Source organism: Gambusia affinis, linkage group LG18 (assembly GCF_019740435.1).
Source record: "Gambusia affinis linkage group LG18, SWU_Gaff_1.0, whole genome shotgun sequence".
NCBI lineage: Eukaryota > Metazoa > Chordata > Actinopteri > Cyprinodontiformes > Poeciliidae > Gambusia > Gambusia affinis.
In genome coordinates, this window is record NC_057885.1 from 24,595,827 (window position 1) to 24,611,977 (window position 16,151).

Sequence of the window (16,151 nt, forward strand, 5' to 3'; positions counted from 1 at the left end):
GGCTGGTTGTCCCTGACGACGGTGCGCCGTGTTGCCAGGCAACTGCGCTAACAATGGGGCCCACCAGCAGTGTTCTAGAATGTGGGCGTGGCCTGAGGAGCCGAGGGGCGGGGCTTCCCGCAGGCCTGACGTCAGCGACGGCAGATCGCCTCTGGATCCAACAGTTTCTGCTTCCAGAAACTCAAAGTATTCACACAAGTATTCAGGTTACAACCTGAACTTGAACAACTGTGGAGAGAAATGGAAATTAGATGATTTCTAAAATTTAAATGAAATCTTTCTCGAGTCTTTTTCAACCTCAGCGTCTCCAGCAGCTTTAAAAACCAACAGATCAACATTTATGGATGTTTTTCTTTCCAGAACATCCAGTTTAATTCAGTTTAAATAACTTCTTTAATCCCCAAGGGGCAATCTTAATAAATAATAATTCTCAATTGGATCTAGGTCTGGACTTTGAGTAGGCCATTCTAACACATGAATCAGCTTTGATTTAAACCAGCGGTGTCTGAACCCTAAAACATTTAGTGTTTTTTACTGGCTCAAAAACAAACTTACTGTACAATTTATTATTATTCAGGAGAGTTTAAAGACAAGAATATAATTTAAAATCTGAGTTTGTTTTCTTCATACTTCTGTTTGGTCTTGACTGTTTATAAAAACCCTAAGAAGAGATGAATTAATCCTGTTGTACTGCTTACTGTACAAAAACAACAAATCTAATCTGATCTAATCTAATCTAATCTGATCTAATCTAATCCAATCCAATCTAATCAGTTCAAACTGAAGTAATCTAAATAACAAAGTAATTAGAGACTTGCAGGAATGTAAGTGTAAATTATTACATAACAAAGATTTTCCACATTTGTGTTGTTAAAGAAAAATCTCTGATAAAGTTGTTTTGGAGGAAAAATGTTTCTATTTTCTTGGCCTGTAAATGTTTTTGTCCATTTTTAGCAACTAAAATTTTATAATTTGATTTAAAAAAAGTTATATCAAGTTATTGATATAAAAAAAGTTTTACCACTTTTTTCTGTTAAAAAGTGTTGCCAAGTAAAAGTCGTATTCAGCTTCAAACTAAAAGATAAAACTGTGCGGTGGGGATGGGCTGTGATTTCATCCCTTCATCATTTGTTTACGTCCAGATTTACCCTCTGACTTCTTCTGGGGCAGAATCGTGACGCTTGTCTCACATAAATGACGTAAAACATCAATATTATTTTTTCTTCAATGACATTTTAAAATCAGTCTGAATTCCCCGTTTCAAAACTATCGGGTTTAATTTGGTTCCACAGATGGAAGTGGAACAAACTGAACGTTTTTGGGTGGAAATCAATCAGAACTGGGTCGATCAGAATGAGGTGAAAACGTTTGATCAGAGTTTCAGTTTCCTGCTGTGGGAAATTAAACACAAATGGACTTTTTAACTTTACCAACCAGGTGACTGAACAGCTGCTTCCACTGGGTTTTATTTAGGAGCATCAGAGTCCAGAAGCTAAATACAAACACATCAGATTTCAGATTTTTATCTGAATGGTGCGGATGGCAGCGGTTTGGTTTTCTGGTTGGACAGACGGGTTCAGACCCAAACCTCCACCATGTTCTCAGCAGCAGCAGGTCTTCTTCTTGCTGTGACGTTTCTCTGCCCCATCAGTGAGTCTGACTGGACCGACACCAGCAGCCCCATCTTCACCAAACCGTCTCCGTTCTGCTATGGTTGGAGGCAAAATAACTAATAAAATATGAGGAAAACTCATCGGTAATCATCCAATCGGTGCTAAAACGTTGTTAAAACTGTGGAAATGCTTTTCATCCATCCATCCATCCATTTTCTTCCTCTTATCCTGGTCGGGTCGTGGGGTCAGCAGCTTCAGAATGGAGGCCCAGTCTTCCCTCTCCAGTCTCTTCCAGCTCCTCCAGGAATCCCAAGGCGTTCCCAGGAATCCCAAGGCGTTCCCAGGAATCCCAAGGCGTTCCCAGGCCAACAGAGAGACATCGTCCCTCCAGTGTGTCCTGGGTTTCCCCTCCTCCTGGTGGGACATGAACTCCTCACCAGGGAGGCGTCCAGGAGGCATTCTGACCAGATGCTCCTCAACTGGCCCCTCTCGATGTGAAGGAGCAGCAGCTCTACTCTGAGTCCCTCCTGGATGACTGAGCTTCTCTCTGTAAGGGAGAGCCCAGACACCCTACGGAGAAAACCCATTTTGGCAACTTGTATCTGAAATGCTTTATCAATTCAGTTAAAAAAAAGAAAATCAGGCAGTGAACTGAAAGACCTCCATATTTTGTTCTCTTTGATTTTTTGCATCATTTTTTAGGTTCTGTTTTACCGTTTGGATAAATCAAATACGTTCTAGCGGAGCTACCAGCTGTCTATTATGAGTCACAGATGCATCAACAAACCATTAAAACCACAAATAGGAAAACTTCCTCCTGGTTACTTTTGGTAAACAGGAAGAAAAGCATTTCCAGCTCCCGCTGAGCCTCATTCCTCAGGCTGGTAATTGGCTGTGGCTCGGGCCTCGGCGCTGATCCGCCGCAGACTGTGTGTGTTTAACAGCCAGTTAATCGCACCCTGATAGGCTTAATTAGTGCAGCGCGGCCTCCGACTCCGCCGCTCCCCCGAGCCTCATTATCCCGCTCAGCTTCCTGCTCCTGAGGGCCGCAGAGGGCCGGGAAGAGGCGGCGGGGACTCATGCGCCACCTGCTGGGGAGAAGCACCAACTGCAGCTGATTTACTGGATCTATCAATGATAGGATGATTAATCGATGTTGTTTGTTCATTTCTTTTGGATTTTTGTAAAAAATATTAAACCTTTAATTTACTGGTGAGCATTTATACAAACATTATAGATTTTATCTTTAAGTTGCATCACCCAGCACTATCTGGGAAGAGTTCAAAGGTCATTTAGCCTCCACACAACCAGAGTCCCATCAGGCCTCAGTTTGCAGGTTGAGGGTCAAAGTTCACACCAACTTTGCAGAAAACAGGTCAGGACAAACTGTGAGGCACGGTGGTGGCAGTATGATGCAGCAATTAACTGAAACAGGAGGATTTTCAAATCAACCTTTTATTCAGGTCTCCTTACAGAACCAGTGAAGACCGGTCCAGATGTCCAGGACCAGAACCAGAGCCAGTTCCTGTGGCTCAGAGTCTCTGAACATCCAGTTCAGCGAACAGCAGCTCTCAACCTGAATCAAAACAAACATCTGGCTGTTTGTCCAGATGTTTGCTGAACAGCTTCCACACATTTCTTTAGGATAAAAAAAATAAAAAGCATAAATATATTTGGATCAGAACACGATAAATGGGTCGTAGTCCTGGAATTTAAAGTAAAAATCAGTCCCGACATTTAAAAACAACCTGGTCACTTTTCAGTTCAACAACAGACAAAAAACAGAAACAATAAAAAATAAAAACAAACTTTCTGTATTTATTTCTGCATATTTTTCCCAGAATCAGGGAGGAATTTCTCCAGAGATCTGATCAGACGGCCGACCCAACAGCTGACTGTCTGACGGAGGTTCAAAGGTCCTGTGGGAGGATTTAGGGGCGGAGTCAGAGGGGACGTGGGCGTGGTCAGAGGAGAGGTGGTGGGAGGAGTCAGAGAGTCTGCTGGAAGATTGTCTGTGGGCGGAGTCAAAGGAAAAATTGTGAGGTGAGTCAAAGAGACGGGTGGAGTCAACATGGAGTCGGTGGGCGGAGTCACTGTGATGTTTGGCGGGGCCATTTGCCTGTTGGGCGGGGCCATGTGGCTGTTGGGCGGGACCATGTGGGTGGTGGGCGGGGCCATTTGCCTGTTGGTTCTGGCCCTGTGAGCCGGGCGGGGCGGCGGAGCTCGGATTGTTCTGGTTCTCTGATGCTGAGTTGGACTCGGGGAGGTGAATCGGTTCAGAACGGGACTCGGACTGAGAACTGTGCTCTGATTGGATGAAGCAGAGGGCGTGTTGTGATGGAGGCGGAGCTAAGGCCTTGTGGTCGGAGGCGGAGTCAGAGAGCGGCGGGACGCCGACCTTCTGACCTCGTGCAGCGGCGGTGACGTCAGGACGGACGCCCCCTGCTGGCGGCCGGTCGGGTCGGAAAGCAGCAGCACTGAGAGAGTTCAGACCTGAGAAGAAGTCCCAGCCAGATGGACCGAGACCACCGGCACCGACCCAACGGGTCGGGCTGACCGGGTTCCTGCGGTCGCTTCCCGCAGCACTGCGGTGAGCCGGGTGGAGATCCGGGGAATGTGAGGAGGTCGCAGGGGTCAAAGGTAAATTCAGCTTCAAGCTTTCGCTTCTGCGGAACGACTCCACGGAGGGAAAAGAACCGAACCTCAGGCTGGGGAGCCGATCAGAACCGGACCGGGCCGGGAGCCTGGGGGAGGCGCAGGGGAGCTGGTTCTGGATGGTTGCTATGGAAGGAATGGTGAGTGGGTTGAGACCCGGTGAGTTCCTGCTAGTCGGGTTTGGGTCGGAGGACCGATGTGGCCCAACGTCTGGCGGGCCGGCGGCGCCGCGCGGCGGACTCCCAGCATCCTTGTGTTTGAGAGGCGGCGGCGTGTTCCTGCGGTACGACCCGACCGGACTGGCCCGCCGCAGGAGAGGCGGGACTTCCCGACCCTCCATCCTCTCCAGCGGAGGCGGGACGGAGTCCTGGTTCTGCCGACAGCCGGTGGGAGACGTTGGACCAGAACCTGTCCCCTCCTCCAGCCGGATGACTTCCTGTGGCGTCCGCTCTCTGTTCTTCGACAGGAAGCCGCCGTCCAGGTTCTGTCTTGGTGGAGCGATCCGGTTCAGGTCGTCCAGGATGGCCTCCAGCAGGTTCTGGTCGGACGGGTCTTCTCTGCGGCCCAGTTTCTTGGTGTCGGCCTCCGGTTGCTGGTCGTCAGACGTCTGCAGCAGGGACACGGCGTCCTCCATGTTCTCGACGTCCACATAGCCGCGGTCGCCTCGGCGCGCCGCTCCGGACCGAACCGCCGCCTCCGACTCCGACCCGTCGGACCCCCGGTCCAGGATGTCGGCAGGAAGTTCCCCGACCTCCACAGCCCCGCCCACTGAGGCGGAGGGAGCCAACGGGAGGGACGGGAGGTCGGAGAAGTCGATGGTCTGCTGGCTGCTGAGGGGGCTGCTGCTGCCGCTGTTGGTCTTCTTCTGGCCGTCGTCATGGCTACTGTCGCTGTCCAGGGTGATGATGACCGGAGAGCTGAGGCAGAAAACAGCGTCAGACAAAAACTTTACACGTTATCAGAGATACAGCACTTATCGTATCGCTCCTCCTTGATCGTGATAAATTTCTGTCATGATAATAATTCTGATTTATTTTTGTCACAACAAATTCCAAATAATGTTCAAACCTCCTAAACTATTTACTGTGATCAATGAAAACATGAATAAATTAAATAAATCTGTGACACAGATGACTTCGACTAAAGAAGCATCACAAACAGGAACGTTTGTCATGAAGGCGTTTGTGTCTGTGGGACTGTAATTACTGTGACACAGTCACAATAAATACCTAACTAATTAAATCACTTTTATCATTTTGTTATAGGATTTTAAAACGTTTAAACTATTATCATTTAAATCAGGCTGGTTTTTATTGATGTGTTAAAATGTATTGATCAGGTCAAAGGTCGTCTGATTAATCAGTTCTAACAGAACTGTTTTTATCTGAAAGCTTGTTTTCTATCAACACACACACACACACACACACACACACACACACACACACACGTTAAGGAACGTCCTCACAGAGCTCCGCCCTCCAATAACTCAGTTATTCTCTCCCGGTGAGAGAATAACTGATTCTGTTCTCTGAGGTTCACTGAAACAAAGCGGGTCGACCCGTTTGGGTCCAATGTTTTCTATTCTATTTTTATTTTCAGCAATAAAACAAGAACTTTCCTCCAAAGCCTCTATTAATCAGAAATTCATGACTGTGGAGTATAAAACATCCCAGGATGTTTGAGGCTGTGATGCAAAAAGCAAAACAAGATGGCTGCCAATGATTGGCTCGTTAACCGACGGCAAGGAAGGTTTTTCTTTATCTTAAATGAAAAGATTTTATAAATTGTTTGGCTTCCTTCCTGTTCTGACTGCGTTGTTCTTTTAACAAATGGTTGTTTGTTTAGTTTGTTTACTCCAACTAACGATTCAAGTTCTGATTGAGTTCTGTTGAAACAAACATGGCTCCTCTGGTCAGAAGCTCTTTTCACGCAGGTCAGAACTTCACCTGCTTCCTGTCATGTGACCTTACCTGGTGACCTGCGCCCTGCGTTGGCGTCTCCGGCGGCGCTTGTGAGCGGACGGCTGCGCGGCGCCGGAGTCGATGGTTCCCTCATAGATGATCTCCACGCTGGGACTGCGGTCGTCTCTGGACCTCCTGCTGGTCAGAACAGATCCAGAAACGATTTTACTGCTGGGACTGAAAATGGACAGAAAGGATTCAACCCATGACCCCATGACCCCATAAACACCTCCTCCTCCAACAGGAAGTGATTCTGACCTGCTTCCTGTCTTCAGGCTGTTGTCCCGCCTCTCCGCCTCCCTGCGGAGTCTCTTCCTGCGCTCCCTGTCACGCTGCCGGCTGCGGCTCGGCCTCCATGACACGTCCTTGCTGCTGTTCAGGTGGCGGCTCTTGTACTTCCTCTTCCCGCCGGGTTTCTCCACGTGATGCGGCCGCTTGGGGGAGGAAGGAGGGGAGGGCGGCGTTCCGGGGGAGGAGCAGAGCGGGGAGAAGGAGCGGGAGGGCGAGGAGGTGAGGGGGGACACCTGGCTGAAGCGGAGCTCCCAGTCGGAGTCCGGCGGGCTCGGCGGCGGCGAGGAGGCGGAGTCAGCGCTGGAGTCGAATGGCGACGGCGAGCAGCAGGACATCATGGGGGGCAAGATGGAGCGGTTGGGGTTGCAGAAGGTGCCGCTCTTCCCATGAGGCTCTCTGCTCTGGTCCCGCCCACGCTGCTTCTTCTTCTTCCTCCGGCGTTCGCCTTGCTGCTTCCTGTCCCTCCGGCGGCGCTCCGGCGTTCCTGGGCTGAGGGAGCAGACCGACTTCCTGCTCCGTCCAGAACTCTCTGACCAGGAACCGGACCGGCGCCGGGAGTTTGCCTCCTTCTGCTGCTCCGCCCTGAAGGCTCCTGACGTGGAGGGAGGGATGATGGGTAGGTAGGGAGGAGGAGGGGGCGGAGTCTTATCGACCGTTGCTGAACCAACTTCCACTTCCTCCTCTTTCTTCTTCTTCTCTCCCTCGTCTTCCTCGCTGTCGGAGGACAGCTGCACCAGCTCCGGAGTTCTCTCAGCGATCGGCTTCTTGTATCCCACAATCAGACACTCCTCCTCCTCGCCGCGCGGCTCTGCTCCCTCCTGATTGGCCGGTTGCTGAGGTGCCGGGCTGAGTGGCGGCGTGGTGACTGAATGTGGCGGCTCTGCCGAGGTGTACGACGGTCCTGGCGTCTCATCATCCCAGCCGGACAGGCTGAGGCTGCTTCCTGTTTGAATTACATCATCGTGACTTCCTGTCGCTGCCTCGGCTCTTCCTCCTTGCTCCTCTTCCTCCTCCTCAGAGATGGCGATGACGGAGCTGCCGTCGGAGGGGCTGCTGAGCGGCTCCAGCTCCATGGCGCTGGCGGGCGGCTCGTACACCGCCAGCTGGTCGTAGCTCTCCATGCTAAGTGAGGAGAGGCCGAAGCTCACCAGCTCGTGCACAAAGTGCTCTGTGCGGGCCAATAGGAACTGCCGCAGGTCTTCTTCTAGGGCGGCGGCGTCCTCCAGGCCGCTGCGCAGGACTCTGGCGGTGACGGTGCGCAGCACCACGTCGCTGAGCGGGGCGTGCGGGCCGAGCAGCACCGCCAGTTCCCGCCGCAGCCAGCTGGTCAGCCGGTTCAGGTGGCCGGTCCCACGGCGGAATGTCTCCGGAGCGACGCTACGAGGTCGCCCCTGGTTACCGCTGACGCCCCGCACCCGGATCCCGCTCTGGTAGAGCGCCTTGCGGAACGCCGTGACCTCCCTCTCCCTCATCTGGACGGTGCTGCCCTCCCGCTGCAGCCGCTGCCGGGCCGCCAGGCGGCACATGAGGCGGCGTGATGCGCGGGCGCTGGGGGCCGCTGCGCCCCGCAGGCCGGCCAGCTCCTCGTTCAGCGCCTGCCGCCGCTCCACGTCTCTCCTCATCATCTCCTCGGCAACCTCCTCCACCCGCATGTTGTCCATGATGAGTTCCGACATGTCCAGGTGGTACGGCGAGACGGGCAGCGGCGGAGAGTGCATGAAAAACTCCCACTCCCCAACGCGGTCAGTCGACCTGCGACCGCTCGCCGCCCGCTCACGCCTGCGCCGCCGCCGTACGGCGTCCCTGTCGGCCGCCACCAGGTGCCGCCTCAGCATCAGCCGAAGGTGGTGCTGCGCGCCGTCCGCCGTCATGGCGGCCACGGTGGTGAGGAAGGTGCTAGCGGTGAGCTGGTTGGCAGCGCGTTGCGGCGGCTGCAGCGTGTACTCCTTGAAGTCGTCCTCGGCGCGCACCGAGTGCAAGATGGAGGCGAAGGGCTGCTTGCAGAGCGGACACTCTGCCTTGTTATGCGACCACTCCTGGATGCAGGGGAAGCAGAAGCGGTGCAGGCAATGGTCCAGGTACGCCAGGTTATTGAAGCGGTCCAGGCAGATGGGACACTTGGAGTCGGGCGACGCCTCGGCTGCCACGGCGGGCCTGGCGGCGCCGGACGAGGTGGAAGGAGGAGATGAGGCGGGGGCTGGGGGGGCCGAGGCCTTGCTGCTGTTCTTCTTCCTCCTGCTGCTCCGTCGGCTCTCTCTGGTTCTGTCTGCGTCTCCCTCCAGAGCGCCTCCTGCTGGAGCGGCCACCGGCGCCGTGTCCCGCCGACGCAGCTTCATCCGAGTCGGCGCCATCACCTGAAGACGGAGACACAGAGGCTCAGCATCACGTCAGAAACACAGAACATTTCATCCACATTGGGAAAACTCCCTCAGTAGCATTTTAAAGTATTTATCTATTTTTAATAGGGATGCATGATAGAGACACGTTTAAAGTTACTGTTTACATGCGGAAAATTTACACATGAAGATTCATTTACTTGCCATCCATAACGTCACGCTGCAAAAGGTCTATAGTGGCATCAACATCAGTATCAGCCAGTGTTAGTCATTTTTTAACATATCGGTATCGATATGATAAATAAAACTGGGCCGATATTAACAACCAATAATCATTTACATTTTATCAATTTCTGGAGGTTGGTCATGTGAGCGTGATGCAGCGCAGGACTGTGGGGAGATTAAGTGACATAAAGAAGGTAGCTGTGTGCCAGCTGTGCGGTAAGAGTAGTTATATATATATATATATATATATATATATATATATATATATATATATATATATATATTAGTAAAATATTAGGAAATATCAGTTATCAACCTTAACAGCAATATTATTACTGGATATCAGTATCGGCCCAAACTTTCACAACGGTGCATCCCTAGATTTTAACTTATACATTTTATAAAGGTTTCCAGGTATGTTAAGTTTCGTGTGTATGTTTTGGTTGTATATTTGTCTACCGTGTGTAATGTTCTCTCTGTGTTCTAACCTGATCAGAACCAGAACAGAACCACCGCTTCTTCTCTCCTCAGAGGAACACAATCACAGATCCTAACTCACATTTGTCAAATCTACACTCCCCTTTAAGGTCAGAATCTGTCAGATTCAAGATTGTTGTGAATATTAAACACAAACTGAACGAACTAACTCCTGTTAGCCTAAAGCTAACGAGCTACAATCAGGCTAACCTGTAAATATTTAAAGACACAGCATTAAACAATACGTCACTATTTTTAGACTGATTAAAGTTATTTTCTATTGGTACATATAACTCGAATCGGAGTCATTACGTAATTAAAACCATAATTTTATTCCCTGCCTTCCTGACACTCTGTCACCATGCTAACAGAGTTAGCTCCACAGACCTCAGCTGAAAAACCCGAAGCTCGCTCCTCCTCATCCGGGCCTTTCTTCCTTCTTCTCCGCGCCGGCAGCGGCATCCACTGTCAGCAGAGAGGAACCGGCGTCCCCAGCTCAAAGATTCAGATCCAGATCCGTTCAGAACCTCTGCAAAGTTCGGAACCAAAACATCAGGCTCTGGGTCGGTTGTTGTCCTAACTCAAGCTACAACCCAAGCAGCGGGGCATGATGGGAAACCAACAGACGTCTGGTCCTTCCCTTATGTCGAAGATTGTCAAAGTGTGAGGAGAGCTCACTAATACAAAACATTTATTAATCTTGTGTAATATTATGTAATTCAACCATTGGCTGTTTTCTGTTATTACTTATTTATTGTTACATAACTCTCCATGGTATTTTATATTTATTTGTTCTTTCCTAATACAGTTTTGGAGACAACGTGATGTCGACCAAACTCTTCCGTGGCCTAATGGCGCCATTGCTTTTATATGTTTCAGAATAAGTTTGAGAAATATTTTAGGTTTCTTACACCCAGTCTACACCACAATACTTTGTATCTTATTTTGTAGTATTTGAATTATTTATCATAAATCGTCAGTCAATTTTGTTTTATTTTATTTTATTCTTCAATTAAAACTAGCTCGATGTGAGACATCTTCTTTCGGACCCTTTCTTTGGTTACCATGGTAACGGATGTGCTCTTCTGTAACTGCCCCCAAAAGGCAGTTTTCGCAGAACACCGGCGCATTTCAAAGCTAGTTTAACGGCCAATGTTTTAATGCAAAATAATAACAATAATAATAATAATGTAATACGGAAAATATTTAAGAAGCGAAAGCTGATATTTAAGCCGTAAACAAATCTTTAACTTACACTTTACCCTCTTTGACACAAGATGGCGCCTTGGCGGTTGAAACGTTGTTTGAACTCAGCCGAAGAAGAAGCGGGAGCGTCTAAGTAAACAGACCCAGCGGAACATGGAGAGTCTCAGCCGGGGGACCGTGGACAGGATTTATTCTGCGGTGAAACAGCTTAACCTGCTTTCAGACGATGTTTGCTTCAGATTTGAAGGGTTTTCTGTTTATATCTGGACCACAGTGGACTATTTCACATTTATAATGATCACTGAAAGAAAAAAAAAAAATCAATAAATCCATGTGGAAAGAAAGAGGAAATTCCTAAAATATCTCAGAACATGGATGTGCTAATTAATTATTGTTAACTGTTTCTATTTACATTTATGAGTTGTAGCATCGTTTGAGGTGAGGATGAAGCGGAAGTTAGTTTACGATTTGCAAATGGCTAAAGGGCGATTTCGCAGTTTTTCTGTAACTTGAGCATCTTTAATCTGCTCTAATTTATAGACTGCAATACTTGTACACTAGAGTGCTCTCTAGAAGAACACCCCTCCTTCCTGTTTTAAAGCAAATGTCCACTATTTTAGTCGTAAACACGAACAACATCAAGAAAAACAATAGATTGTTTGTAGTACAATAATTCCCTGTGATTAAAAAAATCCTGGATCAGAACCTAAACTGGTAAGATGAGTGAAAACTGCTGACATCATACCTGATCTGGGGTAAAATCTTGTTACAGTCTGGATTAAACATGCTTCAAGTGTCTGGACTCTCCTGACCCGTCTCTGTCCTGCAGGTCCTACTGGGTCTGGTGGTTCTGTCCTGGTCTTATGTGATCTACGCCAGCAGGATCGCAGCTTATTGGCTGCTGGAGAAACGGACCGGCCTGCTGCAGGAGGACTGACGGCGCCGCTGCAGGTTGGTGCTGGGAGATGTTCTGGTTCTGGACCAGAAACTACCAGCTACAGGAATGAACCAACAGGTGGGTTCTGTTTACGCCTCTGATGGTAACAGATTTTGCTGGATGAAAAATTGTCCCAGAAGTTATTGAGATGAACGATAATGTTGTTTTAGACCATTTTCAAGTAGCATAGTGGTAATAATGGCGTAATAATGCAAGAACATTCTCAGAGATCAATAAACTTTAAATTCCAGTGAACATTTAAAACTGGAACTGGAAAACATTTTAAGTATCCAAAATAAACAAACAAACAGAAACAACAAATAAAATGAATCATGAAGTCTCTGTAAACAAATTTGTTTTAAACAACAATAAATCATGAAAATGGAAATGATTGAGTTAGTTTAAATTTATCATTCAGTAGATTTATTTATTGCCAGCTGTGACAGGCCTGGTCTTATTTCAGGTTTGAGTTGATCAACCAGGAAGAAGATCCTCCTCCAAAATAGTTATTTTCTGTTATTTATAAATCTGGAACAAAGTATAAAGTAATGGCAATAACTCATCAGAAAAATGATAAAACAGTTTAATAAAAAAAAAAAACTTTTAAAATCACACTTAAAATTTGTACAAAGTTACAAATGTTTTATAAATGTTGAAGTTTTACACTGTTGTATTTATTTATTGTCAGTAAACCTCTTTATATTTCCACTGAATTTTTTTAACAGAATTATTCTGGAAACCACGACTGGCAGTTTATTGTTACAGCGTCCAGTGGACCCGGAGGAGATGTTCTGGAGAACCGCAGCCTGAGAAGAGCTGAGAGTCCAGCAGGTTTCTGGATCAGAACTGACAACGAATCCAGGTCTGAACAGAAACCAAGAGAAGATTCAGTTTAAACTGAAACTTTAAAATGATTCAGTTCAAACTGAAAGTTTAAAATAATTCAGTTCAAACTTAAACTTTAAAATGATTCAGTTCAAACTGAAACTTTAAAATGATTCAGTTTAAACTGAAACTTTAAAATGATTCAGTTCAAACTGAAACTTTAAAATGATTCAGTTCAAACTGAGGAAGACAGAAACTTCTTCAATTCATCGTTCAGTTTGGATTCAGAGGTTCACTGATCCGATGATCTGCAGCCGTTCAGATCTGTGAATCTTTGTTTGTCTATTAGTTTGAAGAACAAAAAAAAACCATTTTCAGTAAAAATGTCTTCACTAAAACTGAAATCAATTAGTTTGGAGGAAACGTTTCAGTTAAACTGCACTGTTTGAGGATATTTAATTATTACCTCAAAGGTTGTTTATTTTTAACAGAAGACTGTTAAGAGAAGTCGAGTGGCTGAAAACCTTTAAAGTTGTTTGTGACACAAAGTTTGCCAGAATAAATGAAACCTGTGAAAACAAACCGCAGTCAGGATGTTGGACACGATGATGATGATGATGATGATGATGATGATGATGATGATGATGATGATGATGTTGGACATAAATTTGTCAGCTAAAATGTTAGATTTGTTCTTTGAGTTCATGTTTATATGAAACATAATTAATGATTTTAACGATAGAAGTAAAACAAAACAAGTTCATGTAAACATTTCCAGATCTGTTCATTAAAATGTTTCTGTTGATTTGTGTTTGAATTATTTTCTTAAGCATAAAATAAAAAACAGCAACAACAGATTTAAATTCACACTGAACAGAACTCACTGGAAGAAACTTGATGATGATGATGATGCCCTTCATCCTGGTTTTAATGTTTGAGAGGAAACGGTGGAAGGATGTTCAGTTAAAGGGTTGAAACCCCGCCCTGTCTGTAGGGGGCGCCATCCAGCAGTCTCCTCTGCGCTGAGGGAGCCGTTGAAACAGAGAACAAAGTTTTCACTGGTGAAGTTCAGCTGAAGAAAAACAGAAACACAACAAATCAAAGAAAACCTGATCTGGAGATTCATCAGGAAGAGATTCACTGAGGAAACAGGAAGTCCTGAAGACAGAGACACCAACCACTGGTGGTTTATAAACCACGGAATGGATTACACATCTGCTGCTGCTGGTCAACCTGCAGACCTCTCTGGTTCTGGTTCTGGTTCTGATCTTCATCACACTCATACAGAGTCGTTGATACTTCTGTCCAACGGACCTGAGCCGATTATTGAGCTCAGTATTCAGCAGCTGTTCCTCCGTATCGGGGAACCGATAAACCGATAAACGGAGGAACGGAGGAACGGCTTCATCAACATCTGAAACATGGAGACACACGAGAAACGGCAACCAGAGTCTGGAAGCAACGCGGCAATCTGCAACCAAATCAACCAGCAACTATTTGAAGCAAACACAGCAGCAATAATCTTCACAGTGTGATTGTTGCGTTGCCATAGATACAGTCTGATGCCATGAGTTTTATTCTGATATCTGAGTTGAACTGAATCTGATCAGGAACTTGTTTTTGTTTTTACTTTTTGAGCGGAGCTTTCATTATCAATCCTCCTTTATCCTTTATGAATGAGACTCTAGATGTTGTTTCCATGGAGACGAATAACAGGAAGTGAACATTTAGTGAGATGCAGCAGAAAGTTTTGAGGTAGTTTATGTTCTTCATCATTTCTCTGACTGAAAGCATCGTGAGTCTGGAAACATTATGGATTAATACCACAGAGGAGACGTCAGCAGGGGGCGCTGTCACATTGTTTTTAAAATGTCCAGTTTCTGTTTTTCTGCAGCATCTTAGCAGAAAATCATCTGTTAGCCCCTCTGAGAGTCACCAGAGGGCTCCAGAATAATCCAGATGATCAAATCATGACGCCAGCAGCAGATTCTTCTGGTCATTACATGGAAATAGATTCTGTTCACCGTGAGACTCCCAGAATCCAGAACCAATCCCCTCAGGCTCCGGAGGAACTTCCTGTCTGCAGCTCGATGTCATTTTATTCAGAAAGTTAAAATCCTACAAGATTTCAGATCATGAATCAATATTCTGTCTGTTCTCAACATGGAAAATAAAACAGGTTAAAGAAGAACCTGATCCACGGATCTCAGGCCACACAGAGAGAAAAACTGGAAAAGTTTTTCAAACATCAACCTTTTCCTGATTCCTGCTCCTGTGAGCTGATTGGTTCTTGTGTCTCAGGTGTTTTCATTATTTATAGAACCTGAAGATGTTTCAGCAGAAACCAAAACATCTGCAGACGACCTGAGGACAGCGGAGGGATTAGAGCCTCTGTGGACACACACACACACACACACACACCCACACCAACACACACACACACACACACACTCACACACACGCAAACACACACACACACACCCACACACACACACACGGCCTCTTTGATGCGGCTCCTCAGATGTGTAAATGTTGGCCTGAATGGGCGAGCGAGCAGCAGGCAGAGCTGGAGAGAGAGTTGAGCACCCATTCAATCAGAAACACTTCAAACACACACACGTTGTGTTATCTGTAATTAAAACCTGGCTGTGTTTGGGGCCCCTGGGGCCTTTCTGCATATTAATCAGCCTCTTTGTGTGGTTTATGGGAATGGGTCGCATCGGTTCTGATCATCTGAATCATCCTCTGTATTCATCCGTTCATCTTTCACCAAGCAGCTCGTTTTAATCCTGAGAAACTCATTTCATTAACTGAACCTGCAGCTGACATTAAAGATTCAAACAATGAATAAATTCCCTTTTAAATAAGAAAATTAACATTTTATTACCTAAAATGCAAAAACACAATTCCTCCAGTGAATGTTTGATCGTCTTTAGTAAATGATGATAAAATATCAACATGAGAAAAGTTCATCACTTCCTGCTGAACATCAACAGTGTAGGATTAATCTGGGGATTATTTTATGGATTAACTGATTAATAACTGGATATCAGAGATTTTATTTACTGAATTAGAATCAGGTGAAGCTAAAACTAAGATTTACAGAAATAGAAGATTTTTCATCTCCTCTCACTGGTTTCCATCCTGAATGTTTCAGTTACACCTGGTTAAACTCACCTGGTTTAACTCACCTGGTTAAACCCACCTGGTTAAACTCACCTGGTTTAACTCACCTGGTTAAACCCACCTGGTTAAACTCACCTGGTTTAACTCACCTGGTTAAACTCACCTGGTTAAACTCACCTGGTTAAACTCACCTGCTTTAACTCACCTGCTTTAACTCACCTGGTTTAACTCACCTGCTTTAACTCACCTGCTTTAACTCTCCTGGACCCACTGAAGCTCATCAGAGGCTGCAGAAGAACCTGGACCTGCTGAGCAGGAAGTGAATACGACCAGAGAGGAAGTAAAACGTTCAGGACAAACCGGGTTAAATACAAACTGTAGATTATACATATTTAATTATAATTTAATTCCTTCATTTCACCAGAAAGGATTAATTTACTGTCTGTAAACTTAATCCATCCATCCATTTTCTGTTCACCCTTCGTCCCTAATGGGGTCA

At 46.4% G+C, this 16,151-nt stretch overlaps 1 protein-coding gene and 1 long non-coding RNA gene across 4 annotated transcripts; one reads left to right on the top strand and one right to left on the bottom strand.

Annotated features, from left to right (window-relative positions):
• Nucleotides 1-3,052: 3,052 nt before the first annotated feature.
• Nucleotides 3,053-10,194, bottom strand: LOC122820794. Of its 3 annotated transcripts, none has more exons than XM_044098401.1 (4): nt 9,946-10,194; nt 6,488-8,874; nt 6,239-6,364; nt 3,053-5,185 (listed from the first exon to the last, which is right to left on the bottom strand). In XM_044098401.1, the coding sequence occupies exons 1-4, from the start codon at nt 10,018-10,020 to the stop codon at nt 3,457-3,459; spliced, it is 4,317 nt and encodes a 1,438-aa protein (XP_043954336.1). In that variant the 5' UTR covers nt 10,021-10,194; the 3' UTR covers nt 3,053-3,456. The 3 variants fall into 3 exon arrangements, with proteins under 3 accessions (XP_043954336.1, XP_043954335.1, XP_043954333.1); XM_044098400.1 differs by having other exon boundaries at nt 6,239-6,367; XM_044098398.1 differs by having other exon boundaries at nt 6,239-6,406.
• A 447-nt stretch (nt 10,195-10,641) lies between these two features.
• LOC122820861 lies at nt 10,642-13,331 on the top strand. Its single transcript, XR_006368868.1, has 3 exons — nt 10,642-10,962; nt 11,594-11,779; nt 12,427-13,331. It is a non-coding gene; the product is annotated as an uncharacterized LOC122820861 (long non-coding RNA).
• Nucleotides 13,332-16,151: the final 2,820 nt, after the last annotated feature.